Source organism: Primulina tabacum, chromosome 1, assembly GCF_025594145.1.
Source record: "Primulina tabacum isolate GXHZ01 chromosome 1, ASM2559414v2, whole genome shotgun sequence".
In the NCBI taxonomy this organism is placed as follows: Eukaryota; Viridiplantae; Streptophyta; class Magnoliopsida; order Lamiales; family Gesneriaceae; genus Primulina; species Primulina tabacum.
Genome location: NC_134550.1, coordinates 57984550 through 58005055, shown reverse-complemented (window position 1 = coordinate 58005055; position 20506 = coordinate 57984550). Strand labels below are relative to the sequence as shown.

Here is a 20506-nt window from a genome sequence, read left to right as displayed (position 1 = left end):
CGAATAGTGAAATTCAAATTGAATTATACAATATTTCATCAAATTATTTTTGTCTATTATAAGATGCTCATGAGATCTAAACAGTTGTATTATTAGATGAGATATTGAATAAGACAAATACTTTGATATATATATTTGAATGATATCTCATATACATATATTAATTACGTTATCCGTGTCCTTCTCAAGATTTTTAAAATACAATAATTAATTTTGTAAGTCATTCCACAATATATAAAATATTATAAAATAAAATGTAAACTCGATAGAATAAAATTTTTTTTGTTTATGAGATTGAAACTATATCATCCACATGATATGATGCATGCAATCATTGTTCAAAATCTTCTAAAAAATGAGGAACGAAATGACTTTTCTGAATTGCGTCAAATTAAACGATGACACAATTCTATGATATAGTCATTTGAAAAGATTTTCAAGTTTTTTCTCACACTGATTGAGAAATAATTGTTAAAAATTTATTAAACTTATAGTTATATGTCGATAATATCGATACTAAATATATAAAAATGATATTACAAATATCACGATGTTTGAAGAAATTACAGCACCATTCATTGATTATGTCGTTGAAGAATATATAGGGTATACATACTTTTAGTCACAAGTAAAAACCAATCACGACTAAAAACAACATTTATTCTTATGAGTTATAGTTCATGATTGTCAAAAACTGAAAAATCATTCAACAATAAAATAAATATTTGGAAAATAAGATTACTGGATAAAAACAATGTAGAAAACCGAAAAAACATCCTGATAGGGAAGTAAACTACGAGCATGTCAGATCCCAGATGAGGGTTTTAAATAACATAATAGATGTTAAAGACGATCATATACTTGCTGAGTATATCCAAAATGGTTATATGTATATTATAACAAACTACGACAAAGAGTTGTTGAGTTATCAAAATCAACCAAGAAGTATATTGAAAAGTGTGTCATGTGCATAAGATAACTTCTCCGATTCATATACCATCTATGGTCATGATTTTTGATTTGTGATTTGGTTTATTTCAATAGCCTTATTTTAATTCATTTAAATATTATCAAAATTTCGTATGTATATTTCCAACAATTTAGTTGCTCACGTGCAACGCACGTGCACTTTTCTAGTAAACCTATATATACCACTTTATTATTTCAATGTGAGACAAATTAATCATCTCTTTTAACGGAAGAGATCATTTCTGTTCGATATTTGCATAGACTAGCTTGGCGATGCGAAGCACCAACAGTCAAAAATAACAAAAGATGGCATAGACTAACTGGGCGATATTTGCCTTGATCGATCCGACATTCGACACACCCAAGTCACGCTCGTACACGCTTGCACACAAATCGAGCCTTTTTCCATTGCAAATCGGGCCCATGATTTGCACCCCCTGCGCAGGCGTGCGTGAAAGAGAACATCTTGACCAATCTTTGTTACACCTCCATAAAGTGTAACACAATATAAACCTATATATACCACTTTATTATTTCAATATGAGACAAACCCATCTTTCAAATTTTCATTCACTCACATAGAAAACCTATAAATCTAAAAGCACGTACCTTTAATCCATCAATTTCAACAAATAAAATGGTTTTTTACTACTTTAATAAGTAATATTGTTATCGTTATTATAATTAATTGATTATTAATTATTAAAATTTGTAATAATATGATTCAACAAATTACATGTTTTTTATCTTAAAAATTGTCAAATTATTCATATACGGGAAGCTTTTACGCATCGCGGTCCTTTATTTAAAAAAATTATTCTTAAATCGTCATTAACAAATTAATAACTACCCAATCCATAACTATATACAATTCAGGACTGATAAATCTTCCAATTAAGTCCTTCAAGGCTTGAGATAGAAAATATTTGGAAACCATTATTCTTAGAAGAAAACAAAAAACATGAAATTCAAATATTAATGACTTTAAATAAGAAAAATTACTTTAACCTCAAATTATATATTTAATATTAAAATTTAACATGGTATATATAGTATGCCAATAGTTACTGACACACTACTTCAAAACCACCCAAGATATATAAAACATTCAAATTTAGACTTGCTAGCATCTCCTTGTGCCATGCCATGGCTTCAGCCGGCGGGCTTCTGGCCAACTGGGATGACTCCTTTCCCACCGCAACCGCGGACGCATATCCCAGACATGCACTCGCAAAATTGGCAGTGGTACTTTTTGACAAATCGGTAAGCAATCTTCATTCACTAAACAATGTGGAAGCTGCACTGATCCGCCTACTTTCAGCATAGGACCTGCCAATATTGTATGTTTGAATAAATTATATCTTGAAAAGAAACAAGACACTTAATTTTTTTTAAAAAAAAAAAACCAAAAGACAAAAATTTGAAGGCAAAATGTTTAAACTTTTTAAAAAACTAATATACCTGATATCATAGCCATGGAAGCTAACGCCAATATGAAAAGAACTTTGTTGATAGCCATTGAAGCAGAGTTGGTGCTGGTGGAATGGAGATGTCGAGTTTAATATATAAAGATAGAATGATCAAATAAACGAGAATTTTATTTAAATGCGCGTCATTTATTGAATAGTGGTTTAAGGTTACCAAACTTGCTGGTTTATTTCCAAATATGTTAAGATACTCAATGACAATTTTTGCAAATAAAATTCATTACTTTCAACAAATAATCAAATTAGATTAGTGCAAGTTTTTAAACTGGAAGAGTAGTTAACGTACCATTCATACTAGCTAGTCAATCCATCCGGATATTTGGCGATTAATTTTTCTTTAACTAAATTATCAACTTCTAAAAATAAATTTAGACTGTATTTTTTCCCCAAAACAGATTTTTAGACTTTCATAATTATTTATCATGACTACATATCATAAGTATTATATACCCTTGTTTGTCGCGAAAATTTGCGTGCGTGCCAGGCACGTGTTCGTGCCGAATGTGAATTAATCTGACTTCGTTTACCAAGCGTTGCGAATCTCGATTCGACCGTTTGTTCTAATTCCCTCGAAATGGCTCCAAAAATAAGAACGTGAAATGAGAAATATAATGAAATTAAAGGAGGAATTCATAAGCAACATCAATATTTATTATGCCGTTATAAATTCGAACAAAGCTTTCACATGAGACTTGGATGGACATTGCTAAAATCTATAGAATGCTTGCTGGAAATGACAATAAACAACAGAGCAAATAAGAGAAATTTTGCATAAAATTTAAGGAATTCTGCAGAGTTTTTGCTGTAGATTTTGTGTTGATTTTGTCGTGGGCCCTTTTCTGATTTCCTTCCCTAACTTTTGTCACATTCTGCACAGCAATTTTCCCTTTCCCCATCACTCCACGTTCTTCCACATCGGGCAATGGCAGCAACTGATACTACGTTTCTTCATTGGGCCAACTGCAATTTCACTTGGGCTTCTTATATTGGGTTGTGGTTTGGGCTTCATGGATTTTGCTTAATTAAATTGCTCCCAGCCAAGTTGGTTCCTTGTTTAGTTGATTTGGGCCAAACAATTGCCCCCCGTAGCCAATTTGGCCCATGGGTCAATTTGGCTATATATGTAATAATTCTAATGTATTAGCCCATTTATAAGTTGGGCCCAAATGCTAACACGACATATATGATGAGGAGGCAGAGGAGGAGAAAAAAGAAAAGATAGCAGTGTGGTTTTCCTTCTAAACTTCTTCCTTGCCTTCCTCCCCCAAGATCCTCCAATTCTTCACTGCTTTTCAGAACATATCCTCCTTCGCCTTGAGACAACTAATAACTGCTCACGAAGATCACATATCCCATACCACCGCCGATTATATCGTTATTGTGATAACATCCAAGTTTCTGAAAATTGCAATCGTCAACCTCTTTCGCATCAAGCCACACCTTCTCAAGGTAGATATATTTTGTCATTTTTCTCAATCCTCCATCACAAAAACATTGTAGAATATGTCACATTTTCATGCTGCACTCGAGGTGTTTGTGAATATGTCTGAATGAGTTTTTGATGAGCAACACTTACTGCATGATATCTTAAATAATCTACCTTCAATGTTTTCAGCTTCTCAGGATTCAAGCCTCATTTGTTCGGAGACGTTGATTCAAGTGAGAGATTTCAAAGCAGAGAAAAGGTTATCCTAACAACTCTCCAATAGAAGAATACAAACTTTGACTCCAAGGAAGAGCTGGTAAAGAAATTGGAGGCCGAACTCGCTCAGCATAAAACCAACATGATGGCCCTTCTGCATGACAATGAAGCCTTGAAAGTTTTCTCCGATAAGCTCAAGGCCAATATCCATCACTTGGGTGATGATCTGGTGCAACAAAGCATGCTTACCAGCAGTGGGAAGACCCCTTGAAAGCAGCATAACATACTCGTGCAGAGTGTCTGTCCAAGTGGGAGGAATTGCGCCATCTTGACCTTTCTTGAATGCTCACGCACCACCATTAACATTTCATTTTAGTATTTTGTTTGATGTTCGGACCAGACCACTCTGTGGTAGATCTTTTGATTGGTTGTATTTCTTTGCCATGATTTGGCGTAATGTTGGATTTTGGATGTTGGATAATACCTGGAAATCGAACTTTGTTGATGGAATTATGTTATATCTGTTGATTGGGTTTGTCCACAGGTGTTTGCACATATTTGTATTTCTGGGATGTCATGTTTACAAGGGAAACTATGTCCGAATTTCTGTAAAATAAATTAAAAACAACGGCTAAACAGCCTGTTTTCTTCAATATTATCACAATATGCGATCACCATTGCTCACTATTACCCATACTTTCCAAACAAGATCAAAGTATCGGAATACGTAATAAACGTGCTCTACACGTCATCAATTCGACTATCAAGACAACACATAATTCCTCTCAAAAACCATATCAGCTGCAAAGATTCCATGAGCAATGATTTTATTTATTCACAATGCTCCATCCATATTTACAAACAAATTCAGCAAGGAATGGCTTAAAAGCCTATTCCTCGCATATTTACAGAAACTTTCTACGAGTCAATATCTCAAAATTAGCCAAAGTGGCTATCCAGCCTACTTTGTACAATACTTCTCATCTATTCCATCTTTATAAAACCTCTGTCTCCGGCTGTCGATCTTTCATCTGAGCCGGAGCTAAAATTAAATCCTCCATTTGTAACTCTTCTTCCTTGCTACATCTATATTCCTCCTCAAATATAGCTCCAGCCCCATCGATATCCCACAACTCCTGAGGCTGCACTTTGTTCACAAGCTGCTGCAAAGTGGCTTTCCTCTCGGAAGTTGCAGCCACCTCCATCTCTTCCTTAGTGAATTTAATCATCGACCTCCTCGATAATAGGTCGAACCATGGGTCTAGGAGAGACCATGGCAGTAGGTTTGAGCACCTTCTCAACTGCTTCATTAACTTTTTGAATGTCCATGTATACTGCTCCTGATTGCCCATACACCCTATAGTTACGAAACATAATTAGACCAAAAGCTCCATCATAATATCTAGCTTCCACGACATTGGAATTATATTGATACGGCTGTGAATCAGCCTGTACCACTTCAACCTCAACTTCCTTATACATTAACAATAACTGGTGCATGGAGGATGACACACAATGATTGGTGTGAATCCAATCCCTCCCTAACAAAGTATGGAAGCTAACACTGGAATTGACAACGAAGAAGGTTGACAGAGAGGATCGAAACCCTACAGTGACATTTGCTGGTAAAACTCTCAAGGTTTTGGTGGATTCTCCGGTACAAGCTGCCACAAATACTTCTGTAGGAATCAAGTCTTCCACATTCTTCCCCAACTTCTGAAGGATTCTGTAGAGTAAAATATTCACAGTTGACCCATTATCTATCAATACCCTAGACAACGGCTTTCCGTTAACATGTGCTATAATATGGAGTGGTTTGATATGTTTAGTCATCTCACTGGTAGGTCGCTTCATCAACACTCTTTTCTCTTCATCCACAAGAACACCAACGCAATCATTCAAAATGTCAGCCTGAATGGACTTCGTAATACTTTTGTTTCCAATGGATACATCAGACTCAGACACCCTTTTGCGCTTAAATTCCTCTAGCAGCATTAACGAGCCAGTGGCACACTCAAATGAAACGAGAATCTGTCCCACCTTGAAAGTAGCCCTCTTGACTGGTTCACTGTCTTCCTCTGATAACAAGTCATCATCTTCTTCCTCATTATCTTCAGTAGCCTTCCTTCCAAATTTTTTCTTCTCTTTAAATGACTCCTCCACCCCAGACCTGCGTTCAACAGCTTTTTCTCTCACAAACGTCGTTTTTGGGTCCTAGAAAGAGGTTTTGGGAACTTTGGATGTTCTACCCGCTTCCATATGCCATCGGGGATTGCTCTAGGAGGAACAACAAAGCGGGACTTCCTCTCATATTTTTTATCAGTATCCAGAAAGGATGACCTCTGTCTTGTCTTCTGAAATAACTGCCGGTCAGCTCTCCTCTCGCCATTCATCGACCAAGGATGTGGGCCCCTTCTGAGGTACTGGTTTCCTGGCCTTTTGGCCATGGATTCCCTGTCATACCTCATATTCCTCCCAGTATAATGCAGACCGCCTCCACTGTAATAGTGGTCTTTTTCATGAACAGCTTATGTCTTCTTCTTCTTGACCTCAAATATCATTTTTCGAGGCACCCAACACTTCTTTATGGTAAATCTTGGTTTGATGGACCTGTCCCCGTACCCGTTCCTTCTCCTCTCATTGATCAAGAAACGCAAGTCAGTACTGCCCATGTTCACATTGGCTACCGGGGGAAAAGGATCTTCATCCACTATCATCGCTTCCTTTTTCTCGGGAAATTTCAGGACTCCCTTGTTGATTCTTTCCTGCAAGACATTCTTGAACGCCCAACAAGCATTAGTATTATGGTTGAAGGAATTGTGATACTTACAGTAATCTCTTCCTTTCAACTCCTCCTTCGTGGGTAGCTTGTGATTTGGGGGGAATGTTATGAACTTCTCCTTCACTAAGTGATCGAAGATTTCCTCCGTCTTAGATGCATCGAAAGTATAAGGAGTTTGCACTGGAGGAATATTTTTCTTGGAAAGTTCTTCACTCTTGCGTTTCAAGAAAGGGACAATCCGTGATCCGGAGTTTGCTACTTCTGCCAATGCAACTTCCTCCACTTCCTGGAAATAAGAGCCCACTGTAGACTTTCTTTTATAACTCTCCTCTCGTAACAATTCCTCATACTCTGATATCTTGGCAGCAAGTTCATAAAAATCACGGACTTCCATCCCTTGGAACTTCTTTCTAAGTTCAAAATCGAGTCCTCGCTGTGCCATCTTCACGTATTCTGATTCAGGGAGGAAAACTCGGCATCTGCTCCTCGCCTTCTTGAACTTACAAATGAAATCATCGGCAGATTCCCCCGGGTTTTGGACCACCCTTGACAGTTCCGCTATACTAATCTCAGGTACTGTCCGGAAGAATTGTGTATGGAATTGACGTTCCGTATCGTGCCAAGTCATAATAGAATTTCGAGGTAATGTTGCATACCATGTGAAAGCAGTACTGGTCAGGAAATTGGGGAACAAACGTAACTTGTAATTAGAAAAGTTCTCCAAATTTGCCAATTCCCCACACTGAATTGTAAACCTGGCCACATGTTCCACGCTGGATTGACCGTCTTCCCCTGGAGTATAACGTGAAGTCTGGAATGCGGTAACCTCTTGGGTAAGGGTTTTCATGATCCACAATATCAGGATACGGTTTATGGAATTCTGGTCGGTTGATTGGCCTCAATCTTGGGCCATACAACTCTTGAATCGCATCACGTACCATCTCAAAATCCAACGCTGGAGTTTGTCTCAAATGGTGAGGAGGATAGATTGCCCCCCGAGTGTTATGTCCCGAACCTGGCGCTGAATATCCACGCATTCCCCCATCAACATACATCCCTGGATGTAAGTTAGGAGACGTCACAGAGAACACGTTACCAGCCATTTGTTTACTGTTGCTGCGGTTTTGGAATTTCAACCCCAACTCCTCATCCCTTTTGTGCGGAGGAGTGTATCTCCCTTCCTTGGCAGATTCAGGAACTCGTGCTTCCCCCAAGCGGCGATTTTCACCTGCTTGAGAAATCCCTGATCCTTGGCCTTGATCTTTCAGCAATTTAACGTCAGTTTCTTGAAGTTTAACATTTTCTGGCGTAACAGCCTCTCCCTTTGCAGACTTCCTCCATTCCTTCACTTCTGCCACAAATTCCATCATGACAGTAGAGAAAGTTTGGGTCATTTCTCTGAGATCACTGCGGATATTTTTCTCCATGGCCAACATAAAGTTCAGCGAAGGCCCACCACCTTCAGAAACATCAATTCCTTCCTTCATATTCTCTTCCTCGAACTTGTGTACTAACCTTTCCTACCGTTCTTCCATCTGCATCAGTTTCCTGAAACTCTTCTTGTGAGCGATGACATTTCCCCATTGATGGAGGAATTCCTTCACTCTTCTCAGTACGCTTTGGAGGCATTGGGTCCCACCGGGCGTGCCAACTTGTTTGTCGCGAAAATTTGCGGGCGTGCCAGGCACGTGTTCGTGCCGAATGTGAATTAATCTGACTTCGTTTACCAAGCGTTGCGAATCTCGATTCGACCGTTTGTTCTAATTCCCTCGAAATGGCTCCAAAAATAAGAACGTGAAATGAGAAATATAATGAAATTAAATGAGGAATTCATAAGCAACATCAATATTTATTATGCCGTTATAAATTCGAACAAAGCTTTCACATGAGACTTGGATGGACATTGATAAAATCTATAGAATGCTTGCTGGAAATGACAATAAACAACAGAGCAAATAAGAGAAATTTTGCATAAAATTGATAAGGAATTCTGCAGAGTTTTTGCTGTAGATTTTTATGTTGATTTTGTCGGGGGCCCTTTTTTGATTTCCTTCCCTCACTTTTGTCACATTATGCACAGCAGTTTTCCCTTCCCCCATCACTCCACGTAGCAATGGCAGCAACTGATACTACGTTTCTTCATTGGGCCAACTGCAATTTCACTTGGGCTTCTTATATTGGGCCAACTGCAATTTCACTTGGGCTTCTTATATTGGGCTGTGGTTTGGGCTTCATGGATTTTGCTTAATTAAATTGCTCCCAGCCAAGTTGGTTCCTTGTTTAGTTGATTTGAGCCAAACAACCCTATTTTATAAATTTAAAATTTTAGATAATGGTGAAAAAAATATGTTTCGATAATTTTAAAAATTGGTAATGTGAAATATATAGTTATAGACCTGTTGTAGATTATTACAATATGCTATTGTAGCGTTTTTTTTATATAAAATGAAATATGGAAACTTTCATTCTTTTAATTAAACATAAAAATTTTTGTTACACGATCTTGCAAATCAATTTTATGTTACAGATATTTTATTTTAATTATATATATATATATAAATATTATTTTATAAAATATGTTTCTTATAATACGATATCACGGATACACATAATGATGATCCGAAAACTTATATTAGCTTTCTCATAAAATTACATGCATAAAAAATATGACCAAATCACATCTCCCCACGGAAGAATTCAATATACTATGTTGTTAGACACGAAACTCGCTGACAAATTTTGATGGAACAATCCATCCTTTATTTAATATCAAACTTATCCTTATTTTATTTAACATTCACTAATTAAAAAGATATAATTGAATCTTGTTATATAAATCTTATCAAAATTTAAATGACAATATGATCTCATTTAAAATATTTATAATTATTAAAAAAGCAAAATAATATAAAATTAATCTATATGACTGTTTACACAATAATTTTTTTTTAGTATATCAATAATCAATCTTTTGAAATACAAAATGAAAGGTATGAAAAATAAATTGACGAGGTAAGATGCACCCTCAATTCTCAAAAACCAACATGGCTTCACCGTCCTCCATTAGACACCAGCACAACTTCTCAGCCCAACGCCATACTTCAAGTTGAATCCAAAAACAATCCCGCGGTAAACAATACATCCTAAAGACACATGATCTAAAGCACATGAATCAAGATTTGGTTCAAACAAATGTTCAAGAAAACAAATTAAGATGATGTAATCTTCATAATTCCAAGATTCTAGGCCACTCGGTCAAAATATCACAACTGGCAATCCTTGAAGAATATGTCAATACCACACCATGGTCGTATAAGATAGACCAAAGGTTATGCCAGACTCTGTATTATGGCGTTCAAACTTTCTAAGCAAACTTCATATTGTACTTAAGAAGCATATCGGCATGCCAACTAGCAAGATATGAAGAAAATGGGGGAGGTAGAACTGCAATCAACTAGTCTGATGCACACTGACTGACAAACATACCAAACAAAATACAAAGGAAAAAATGCACTACACTGTGAGTGTTGAAGAAGATGAAACGCGACTGAATTGAAGTCAGCTGTGTGGCAGTTTTGAAATAAGTATTAGTTTCAAATGAATATGAGTTGTGTATTAGCATAAAAATAGCATATACTGGAGAACACCAAATTTTCCAAGGGTTCAGTTTCGTGTCTACTACTCCAACGAGCCCCCACAACTGATGAAACCAGCGTGCAAAGCAATCAGAGAACTTTGAAGACCATTTATGAATCTAATTCAACAGATGAAATTCAGATTAAAATATTTCGTCATTTTGCTTTGCTCTTTGGCCAGTTTCCCTCAACTAAAAATATCGTAAGGATTCACTTGTCACAACCAGAACAAAAATGCATCTTGCAGGCTACTAGACAAAACATTCCAACATTAGCATATGCATAAGAAATCATATATCTTATTTAAAAAAGATGGAGCCTGATTGAATTTGCAGGCTACTAGCGTGATTTCACTTTTGGTTATCCATGTCATGTCCAAATAGAATTCAATGCAATCCAAAAATGGACAAAGGCATAAATGCTTCAAATGCAAACAAGGATCCTACCTATCACTGCCACAAATTCAATCAAGGATCACAATTTAACACGCATCTAGAAATAGCTAAAAATTGCATCTAATTAGGAACACTTACCAGAAATTAACATCAGATCTTTGACAATAGTAAAAATATATATACAATTTGATGCCATTTGCAACTTAGTTCCCAAGCAGATCAAGAATTTTGAAAAGGTTTAACTAGTCACCATATTTCGGTGAGAAGCCCATATTTTTTAAAAAGATACATATATGTATTTCGGTGAGAAGCCCACATTTAAAAAAAATACATATATGTTATTCCAATTTTTTGAAAAAAAATGGATACCATAAAATACATCAAACCGAGCAATGAGTCTATCAGAAAACAATTCGGAGATACGAGGAATTAAGAGGCAGATCAATCAGAGAACTTTGAAGACCAGTATTATATTTACAAATTCCACATTGGAATTCAGATAACTGATTCTCATCATTTTGATCTGCCCTTCAACAACCAATAATTCCACTGAAGCTTCGTTTTACGGATCTCTTTTGGCAAAACAAAGTTGAATTAACATTCAAATAAGAACCCAACCCTATATTTTCCCAAAAGATCGAGTCTTTAGCACCGTATATACCTTTATCTCCAATTTTCTTCGCAACTAATAACTCATAATTGCGCAGGGCTAATTGGTGCAAAAAAAAAAAACAAATGGAACAGTAACACAAAATATTTCGCGAGGAATCTATACGATTCTGACGAAAAATAAATCACTACAATTAATCTGAAAAATGATGAATCTTGAGGTTCTGCTAGGGTTTCTGGGGGAGGCGCGTGATCCTTTATACTACGGGTGGGTACGAGCGAGGTTCAGATTCAGCGGCGAGCACTAAAAAGCGTTTTGGGCCTCGTGATCCACGTTTCTTATAGACCAGGCTGAAGCTTTTTTAGCCCAACTCTAATTATGTGTTACGTGCAAAGGCCTCTTCTATGATTTTTATATACTTTATGAAATTAAATTCTGGAGTAGGTCTCTTGTGAGACGATCTCACGAATCTTTATATGTGAGACAGGTCAATCCTATCGATATTCACAATAAAAAATAATACTCTTAACATAAAAAGTAATATTTTTTAATGGATGACCCAAATAAGATATACGTCTCACAAGATACGACTCGTAAGATCGTCTCACACAAGTTTTTGCCTAAATTACGATAATCATAAATAATTGAAAAATTATTACTTTAATGATTAAAATTATTTTTAAGGCCCAAAAACCATTGAGTCCATTTGTTGGTGAATTTCTTGTGATGGTAACATTTAGGGCTGAGTTAACAAGTTTGTAGGTCAGTAGTTTTTCGATAAATATATTCAATTCACATATAATATACATACTATTCTGCTAGTAACTAAATACGTTGGTCACCAAATATATTTTGCGCTTAAAGTTTTTAAGCTCCATATTTTTTATAATTTAATTTATATAAATATTATATTATTTAATGCACACATATACGACGTCCAATGGAGTTTTGATTGTCAGAACACAAAATTTTTAAACTTTCGTTGCACATTTAATACGAGAAAACGATACATCAACATAAACATAAAGGATAATCAATCATACATTAGACACATATACGACGTCCAATGGAGTTTTGATTATCATAACACATAATTTTTAAACTTTCGTTGCACATTTAATACGAGAAAACGATATATCAACATAAACATAAAGGATAATCAATCATATACTAGGTAGCCAAATCACAAGAGTGATTAACCATTTATATTCATTTTGGGATAATTTGGCAGATCCTTCCATCTCGATTTTCTTACCGAATAAGCTAAACAATGACAGTCCTTTTCCAACATTTAATGACTTTATTTTATTATAGCTCTAAAAAACAAATCATCAAATAGATACTATAAAATATATAAATTGTCATAAATAATTGTTTCATCCCAAATGAATATTTGTATTGAATTTTACAAAATTAAAATTTTTTGCAGTTTTGATTTTTTTTTTTAGTAAATAAGGCTTAAAATTTTATAAAACTTTTAAACTATTGTTTTGATAAAAAAAATTTATTTTATTATGAGTTGTTATTGTTATTCCAATAAAAAATTTTGGTCAATATATTTTGGTCCATTTGACCACCAAACTTATATTCGCATGCAATACAAAAATAATGTGTCGTGAAAATTCATGGAGTTTGTAATTATCTCAATTTGCATGAAAAACAATTTTAAAAATATTTTTTTGAGCGAACGACAGAAAATATTAACTGTGTATAATTAATTATTGAGTATGTATTTTGTGAGACGGTCTTACGAATCTTTATATATGAGACGGGTCAACCCTACCTACCGATATTCACAATAAAAAATAGACAAAAAATTGTGTAAGACGGTCTCACAGGTTGTATTTGTGAGACATATATCTTATTTGAGTTATTCATGAAAAGTATTACTTTTTATGATAAGAGTATTATTTTTTATTGTGAATATCGGTAGGATTGACCGGTCTAACGGATAAAGATCTGTGAGACCGTCTTACAAGAGACCTATTAAAAAAGTAATACTCTTAGCATAAATAGTAATATTATTTCATGGATGATCCAAATAAGATATCCGTCTCACAAATTACGACCCCTGAGATCGTTTCACGTAAGTGTTTCCCTTGATTATTGATACAGAAATAGTTAAACTTTCAGTCGTTGTCTGAATTTAATTTATAAAGCAAATCAGGGAAGATTCTATGATTTAATTAGTTGGGATTTCAAGTTCCCAGGTTAACAAATAATGACAGGGGAAAAATTAAAAGAGAAACGGACAGTCCATTAACAGCTTGACAAGCTTTAATTTAATTAATTAAGATAATTAATACGTGACATTAAACTTTGAGAAAAAATAATCTACTCTTCCATTTAACTATTTATTATTAGTACTATATCCGCGTAAAAGAAAAGGAATTTGTGTTGTTTGAAGCTTGGAATCAACCAGAAAGCTAGGAACAGAGAAGGAAGCCATCGTGTTACGCAGATTATTGCATTATCTCGGAGGTTTACTCGTTTGGATTAAAAAGCTAGAGGATTCGTGTCGATAATATAATGTATGAAAATTAAATAACACATTTCATTGATTATTTTTAAAAATTATTATTTTTTTCGATATCAAGGAAATTTAAAATGCTTGCAATATTGCTGAGTAGATCATTTCATCACAATCAATTTTATTATATTTCTCCTAAATAAAAAACGTGAATTTTATTGCATTATAATTTATTCAGGAAAACTTATACTATTTTCGTGTTTACTTATTTGTGCAATTATTTTTTTTTTAGAATAAAAATTCCTACGTCATTATTATTTGGAAGAATAAAAACCATAAATCCAACTACTTAATTGAAAAAATTGGCAAAGACTTGTGTGAGATCGTTTCACTGGTCGTATTTTATGAGACGAAATTGTGAGACATAATTCAACCACCTAATTCCTTCGATAAGTCCACATCTTATGAAGCAAAATTACCTAATTGAAGTCAGCCTATAAATTGGGAGGTTTCATTTAATTTGAAATAAGGTAAATGCAGTACCAAAATAGGGTAAATTTAGTACAATTGGAGATTTCTATTTTCCTCAACAAGTTAAAACATTTCACTCTTTCATTTTTTATTTATAAATTGTTAATAATTGCCAATCATGGGAGAACCCCCAAATCGAATCATGGACTATTTTTAATTCGATACAAATGAATCAGAGGGAATATTTTAATTTTTAAATGTAGTTAATCATATGGAAATTAATATTTTTAAAATTTATGAATAATCACAATATATATATATATATATAAATAAATTACCATCTGAAAGCAACAAGCTAGCTCTATTTCGAAGGGCAAAGGGAAGAGATAATAATATTGTAAAGCTAATATAATAATGTTAAATAAGAAAAGGAGAGAGGGGTTGTCAGAGTGATATTATAATATTATTATCACTAAAATTTAAAAACTTATCCAAAGTAAACCAAACAAAAGTAAAGTTAATCACATTAGGTTAAAACATGACAGATCACACTGTTTAACAACATGTACCGCAATAATACCTTCTACTAGTAGGCCAATAGAATAATCAAGGTATTAACAATATATGTATATAATTCAATTAAAAAGAATGTTGAAAATAACTAATGTCTTTAATTAACATGGGTAAATTGCTAAAATAATAAAGAATGATATTAAATATAAACAATAGATCACGGATTGTATTTTGTGAGACAGATCTTTTATTTGGGTCATCCATGCTAAGATTATTACTTTTTATTGTGAATATCGATAGGGCTGACTCATTTTATAGATAAAGATTCGTAAGGTCCGTCTCACAAGAGACCTATTATAAATCTTAGGAGGACCGACATCAGCCAAACTGACCGTCCTTGCTCCCCGTGCTTCTAACTCTCATAACTTGCTCAGAACTTGGTTACTTGGACTTACTCGGAAATCCAATTTCAAGGGACTTTTTTAAAAACTTATATTATTTGTATTTTGAGAATCAAAGCTGAACATTTTAAAAAGTTTTAAATAAAATTTTGTTGTCCTTCATTTTTTATATTTTTTTTCCAGATAATGTATAGTGTGGACGAGATAAATTTTCGACTCTGTGCAGCAATCTGTAAATTAAGAATTAAAATATTTAAATTCATTTTCACTGTTCATCCGAAGATAATTCAATTTCATTTTGAAATGGGGGTGGTTACTGGTTAATCATCAAGAACTCTCTTTTTTATGCAAAGGCGTGGGTAATGGGTATAAATGCAGCATCTTTCTTTTTAACCTTTCCTTTTCACATTCTTTAAATACCCAGTTTTCTCTTTCATCTTCATTTACTCGCTACGATTCTTGATCTTGTTCCCCTGCCCCCTCCACTCTTTCTCGCTCTTTATTTATTGTTTTCTTGAATGAATGCTCGCTGTCACTCTGTATTATTACATAACAGCCTGAGCTTATTACATAACAGCCTGAGCCTTAAACAGTGGTACGGTCAAAAATTCAACAGAAAGAAAAGGTCTTTCTTTCTTGGTGGAAAAGACGGGTCTTCAAATAATTATACAAGTGTTAAAAAGGACGACATGCAATCTTAAAATGGTATCTTGCATCTTATTTTTTTTTACCTTTTCCCACTTTTAGTTCTGTGCTTCGTGGTACTCGCTTACTGGGTTGCCTTTTTCTGCATGAATGAATGAGTGTGGTGCTGGTATTTATGGTGCTGAAACCAATGCGTCCGCTGCTTCAATTGACTGGTTTCTGAACACTTTCTTGATCTCTTTATTGAACTGAGTTGTTTTCCCGGCATTGATGGTATTAGTTTGCTTAAATTTTTTGAAAGGTCGCTTTAATTTCCGTGAAAAGCTCTGGAAATAGTTGAAGCAGTTGTGTATTGTGGTGGCGTCTTGATAAATGTGTTTGTCTCCTTATGGTGTTTTTCAGCTAGCCATGAGTCACAAAATTGTGGAGGCGGCATTGATTTTTCCCTCTTTTTAGATGTTTTCTAAAGACTAGTTTTGAGTGTTGAATTTGAACACTTGAAACATATTCAGGAAAAATAATCGAGCAATGCTCTCTGAATCTTTTGCTCTCTGTTTATCTTTATATTCCTTTATAATTTCTTTAACCATTTTGATTCAAATTAGAGCTGTTCATTCTAATCCAGGAAGCTGATTATTATTACTGATTTTTCTGGGAACTTTCTTCTTAGTGTGCTTGCCTATTTTTCGCTTTTTGCCAGGTAATATTTTGAGTCACTAGGTCTAAGAAGAGGTGTAATTGGTACTATATCGGAGTATTTTGAATTTTTGTGCGGAGGAAATGGATACGGTTACCAACATTGAGTCGGAGGAGACTGAAAATCCTGGAATCTATCTTGCATGTAATTTATCCTCAAACTGGCAAGTGAACGGAAACAATCTAACAAATACATCTGTTGAAATAATTCCAATGAACAACTCCATGGTAGAATCTTCTGCTTGCTCCGCTGCCCCAATGGTTGATTCTTTTTGTCCCCGGAATTGGGATCAGCAAGCAAATAGTGAAACTTTGAGTAATCTTGATTCCGTAAGAGCTAATCTTGGTTGGAACACAAATCAAATCCTTAGAAGGGGTGTCTTTCTACCTGCAGTTCCGGGGACGATTCATCAGAGTTTGCCTCACTTTTCAGCCGATTCAGCTTTTATCGAACGAGCAGTGAGGTGTTCGAGCTTCAATGGAGGGAATTTTGGCGAAATGATAAATTCCTTCACCATTCCCGATCCTCTGAATCCGTATTCTCATACTTTTGCTTCAATGCAAGGGCCGCATGAGAATTTTCGAGGTAATGGATATGAAATGAACATGGCTGAAGCTTCTAAAGAGGCTTCATTTCCTATCGACCATGGCCCGGAAGCGAACCCACTCCACAATGAAAAAATTCGTGGAAATTATCTTCGGTCTCAAGACGAAGTGAAAAATGCACTTGATGCATCACATAATGAGTCTGATGTGTCTGAATTTAATAACGGTGATCCACTAGAGAAGTTTGAAGGTGCAGCCGTGGAGTCTTCTGGTCAGGGGCTTGGCTCCAAGAAAAGGAAGAGAATTGCTCAGGTAGAATTAACATATTTATTCTGCCATATATTGGATAGACATATACAGCTTTCATTATGTTAGTACTTCCACATGGATTAAATTCATTATGTTCTTAATTTGTTGATTTAATTTGTATTTGTGTTCCAGAATGAAAAAAAGGAAGCCGCACACCCATGTATTGAAACAGAAAAGGAGCATGCTAAAAGTAAACCAAAGGGCGATCAATACCCAGCTTCGAGCAGTAAACCTGCTAGCAAACATGGTAAGCAGGGATCCCAAGGATCAGATATGCCGAAGGAAGAATATATACATGTTAGAGCACGAAGAGGTCAGGCCACAAACAGCCACAGTCTTGCTGAAAGGGTAATGGCTTTACAAAGTTCATCTGTTGTACCGTGTTACAAATGAACTGAATCTAGGGAAATGCTACAAATAGTTTCGTATCAAGTTGGAGATCAAAGTTTTTTAGCCAACTTAAATCTTGGTTACAAGTTTGAAAACTGAAATCTTTTATGGTATCAACTTTTGAGTTTGATTTTGAGCTCGATTCATTTGGTTCAAATATAATTACAAATCTTTATTCACCAGTCGTTCAAATTATGGGGCTCGAGTTCCGCAAGTTCGAGTCGACCCAAGTTCAATAATTTCAACTTCAAATCAAATACCCCTAGTTGTAATGAATGCCGTTTGTCGGGAGTCTGTTTGAGAACTATGCTGATTTAGTGAGCGAAATATCATTTGGTTTTGACATTAGATATACTGTTTTCCGATGTAGGTGAGGAGGGAAAAGATCAGTGAAAGGATGAAGTACCTTCAGGATCTCGTTCCTGGTTGCAGCAAGGTTAGTATTGTTGATTAAGTCTTATTGCCATTTTGATATTATGCGTATTCAATACCTATATGTCTTCCCTGGCAGGTTACAGGAAAAGCTGTTATGCTGGATGAGATCATTAATTATGTGCAATCGCTGCAGCGACAGGTCGAGGTATGTGATGATTACTCTCAAATTCTTCTTGTTACGTAATTATCGAATAATTCCATTCATGAGTTTCTAAAAATGCTGTTGCGTTATCTGGAGAGTTTCAACGATAGAGCTTTAGCAAAATGACACTCTTAAACACATTTTTTTACTATCAAGAAAATGTAAGCGAACTTTTCCCTCAGAAACGATTTGGTTCTCGTTGTGAAATCAGTATGTGAAATTTATGAGGTTCGTTTTAATATTCACTGAAAATGCTAAGATTAATGACTGTAGTTACCTCTTTCAACCCGAAAACTCGAGCTCGTGGAGACGGCCTGACAATAATTGTAAAATTTAGTGCACATCCCCACACTTGTAAAGCCACAGATCATGAAATATATGTCCAGAACTAATGACATCATGACCAGTTTATCAACAATGGCCTGGAAATAAGCACTCAATACCAACTTAGTGGAACGTAATAGTGATCACACCTCGGGATTATATACTTGTCATCTCCTGGCACCAATACCATTTCAGTTACCACTTATCAAGAAGTTCACGAGGTGGTTCACCAATAGTTCTATACTTTTTTTTGAGAACTGATAGTTCGACACTTTTGACAGTAAATTCTTGTTGCATATGAATTTGAAAGTTTAAAGATCATTAATGGTAGTGTGTTCATGTTTCTTTTCAGTTTCTGTCCATGAAGCTTGCAACAGTTAATCCACGGCTCAACTTCAACATTGAAGCATTCCTAGCTAAAGATGTAAGCACATGCCTCTCGTATCCCACCCCACTTTGCAATTGAACTTCTAATTTTCTTTGAATCTAATACAAGTAATAATCAATAACAGATCCTTCAACCTAGACTGCAATCTTCATTGGCTTTTCCTCCAGATATGAACGTGGCTTATCCTCCTCTACATCCATCACAACCCCCACTAATTCAATCAGGCATTCCTGGTTTAGGAAACTCTTCAGATGCCTTTCGAAGAGTAATTAATCTCCGATCAACTGCCATTGGTGAAGAATTTAAAGAACCTTCATCACAAGTAAAGCTCTAATTGATTATTATCTCAAGTAGTGTAATACAGGCGGAAGAATTAGCATATTGCCTTCGAAAATGAGCTTTTTTTGAGGGCATATAGAAGGGATTTGTTTTTTGATATTCTGGTGTCATCATCGGCAGGTTCCCAATGCCTGGGCAGATGAGCTTCACAATGTTGTTCAAATGGGCTTCACCTCAAGTCCAACTAATGATGAACAAGATTTAAGTGGTATGTTGCGCATCCTCAAATCTGGCTTCATTTATGGATTAAGATGTTAATCTCACTTCAGTTTTCTTTGTTGCACCATCAGATTCTCCACCACTCGTGCACATGAAAGCTGAAACCTGATTGATTTTTCAGTATTTTGGTTGCGTGCCTCCATTACCCTTTGTCGAATGTGAATAGCTGATCAAATTCTTGTATTCCTTCTATTAGATTTGGGATCACCCATTCCCTATCCCCGACCTTATACCCTCGGCACTAAATGAAGTATTCTTTCTTTTTTTAAATCAAACATTGTACTCCGTGTACAAACCAGTGGAAGACTGAGAGTTCTTCTCCAGGTCCCCTGTTGTTCTTCTATGCCTGATGCTACTTACAGGAGCTAGCTTTTCTCTGTTATCATGTAGTTATTTTGGTTATTGATTGTTGTGATGATGTTATTATTTGATACTCTGTGGGGGTCCTGAGGAGTTCAAATTCTTGTAATTTCCTTACAGGGGAAAGGATTAGTTACCTGTACTTTTGAATTTCTAGGGTACAACTAGGTATTTTGTTTCAGCCTTGAAATGCATTGGAGAATACAATATGCTTTGCCAGCACTTATTTCGCATTTGTCATGCTTTGTGAAGATGATCACTTCCAGATGTTTGAGAAACCCACTGTATTTGTTTTCAGAACATTTTCAAAAATTTCTATGAATCAAAGTAAAATTCTA

At 35.3% G+C, this 20506-nt stretch overlaps 1 protein-coding gene, 1 long non-coding RNA gene and 2 other non-coding genes across 6 annotated transcripts; 1 reads left to right on the top strand and 3 right to left on the bottom strand.

The window, feature by feature from the left end:
- Positions 1 to 1961: 1961 nt before the first annotated feature.
- LOC142554370 (uncharacterized) lies at positions 1962 to 9442 on the bottom strand. The gene is made up of 3 exons (XR_012822182.1): positions 9181 to 9442; positions 2431 to 2907; positions 1962 to 2298 (listed from the first exon to the last, which is right to left on the bottom strand). It is a non-coding gene; the product is annotated as an uncharacterized LOC142554370 (long non-coding RNA).
- A 1158-nt stretch (positions 9443 to 10600) lies between these two features.
- On the bottom strand, positions 10601 to 10681 carry LOC142521601 (small nucleolar RNA R160). The gene has a single exon (XR_012814310.1). It is a non-coding gene; the product is annotated as a small nucleolar RNA R160 (small nucleolar RNA).
- Positions 10682 to 11350: 669 nt separating this feature from the next.
- On the bottom strand, positions 11351 to 11433 carry LOC142521613 (small nucleolar RNA R160). The gene has a single exon (XR_012814311.1). It is a non-coding gene; the product is annotated as a small nucleolar RNA R160 (small nucleolar RNA).
- Positions 11434 to 15760: 4327 nt separating this feature from the next.
- Positions 15761 to 20390, top strand: LOC142554334 (transcription factor bHLH49-like). 3 transcript variants are annotated; one of them, XM_075665013.1, is made up of 9 exons: positions 15761 to 16080; positions 16721 to 17574; positions 17704 to 17919; positions 18332 to 18397; positions 18473 to 18541; positions 19215 to 19286; positions 19375 to 19572; positions 19710 to 19797; positions 19880 to 20390. In XM_075665013.1, exons 2-9 carry the CDS (start codon positions 16801 to 16803, stop codon positions 19915 to 19917), a joined length of 1521 nt encoding a protein of 506 aa, XP_075521128.1. In that variant the 5' UTR covers positions 15761 to 16080; positions 16721 to 16800; the 3' UTR covers positions 19918 to 20390. The 3 variants fall into 3 exon arrangements, with proteins under 3 accessions (XP_075521128.1, XP_075521134.1, XP_075521139.1); XM_075665019.1 differs by lacking the exon at positions 15761 to 16080 and adding an exon at positions 16092 to 16235; XM_075665024.1 differs by lacking the exon at positions 15761 to 16080 and adding an exon at positions 16106 to 16293.
- Positions 20391 to 20506: the final 116 nt, after the last annotated feature.

Coding starts and splice junctions, on each gene's coding strand:
- LOC142554334 (XM_075665013.1), top strand. CDS start 16,801: ATGGATACGGTTACCAACATTGAGTCGGAGGAGACTGAAAATCCTGGA. Junction 19,287..19,374: donor AAGCATTCCTAGCTAAAGAT/GTAAGCACATGC, acceptor AATCAATAACAG/ATCCTTCAACCTAGACTGCA. Junction 19,798..19,879: donor TGATGAACAAGATTTAAGTG/GTATGTTGCGCA, acceptor TTGCACCATCAG/ATTCTCCACCACTCGTGCAC.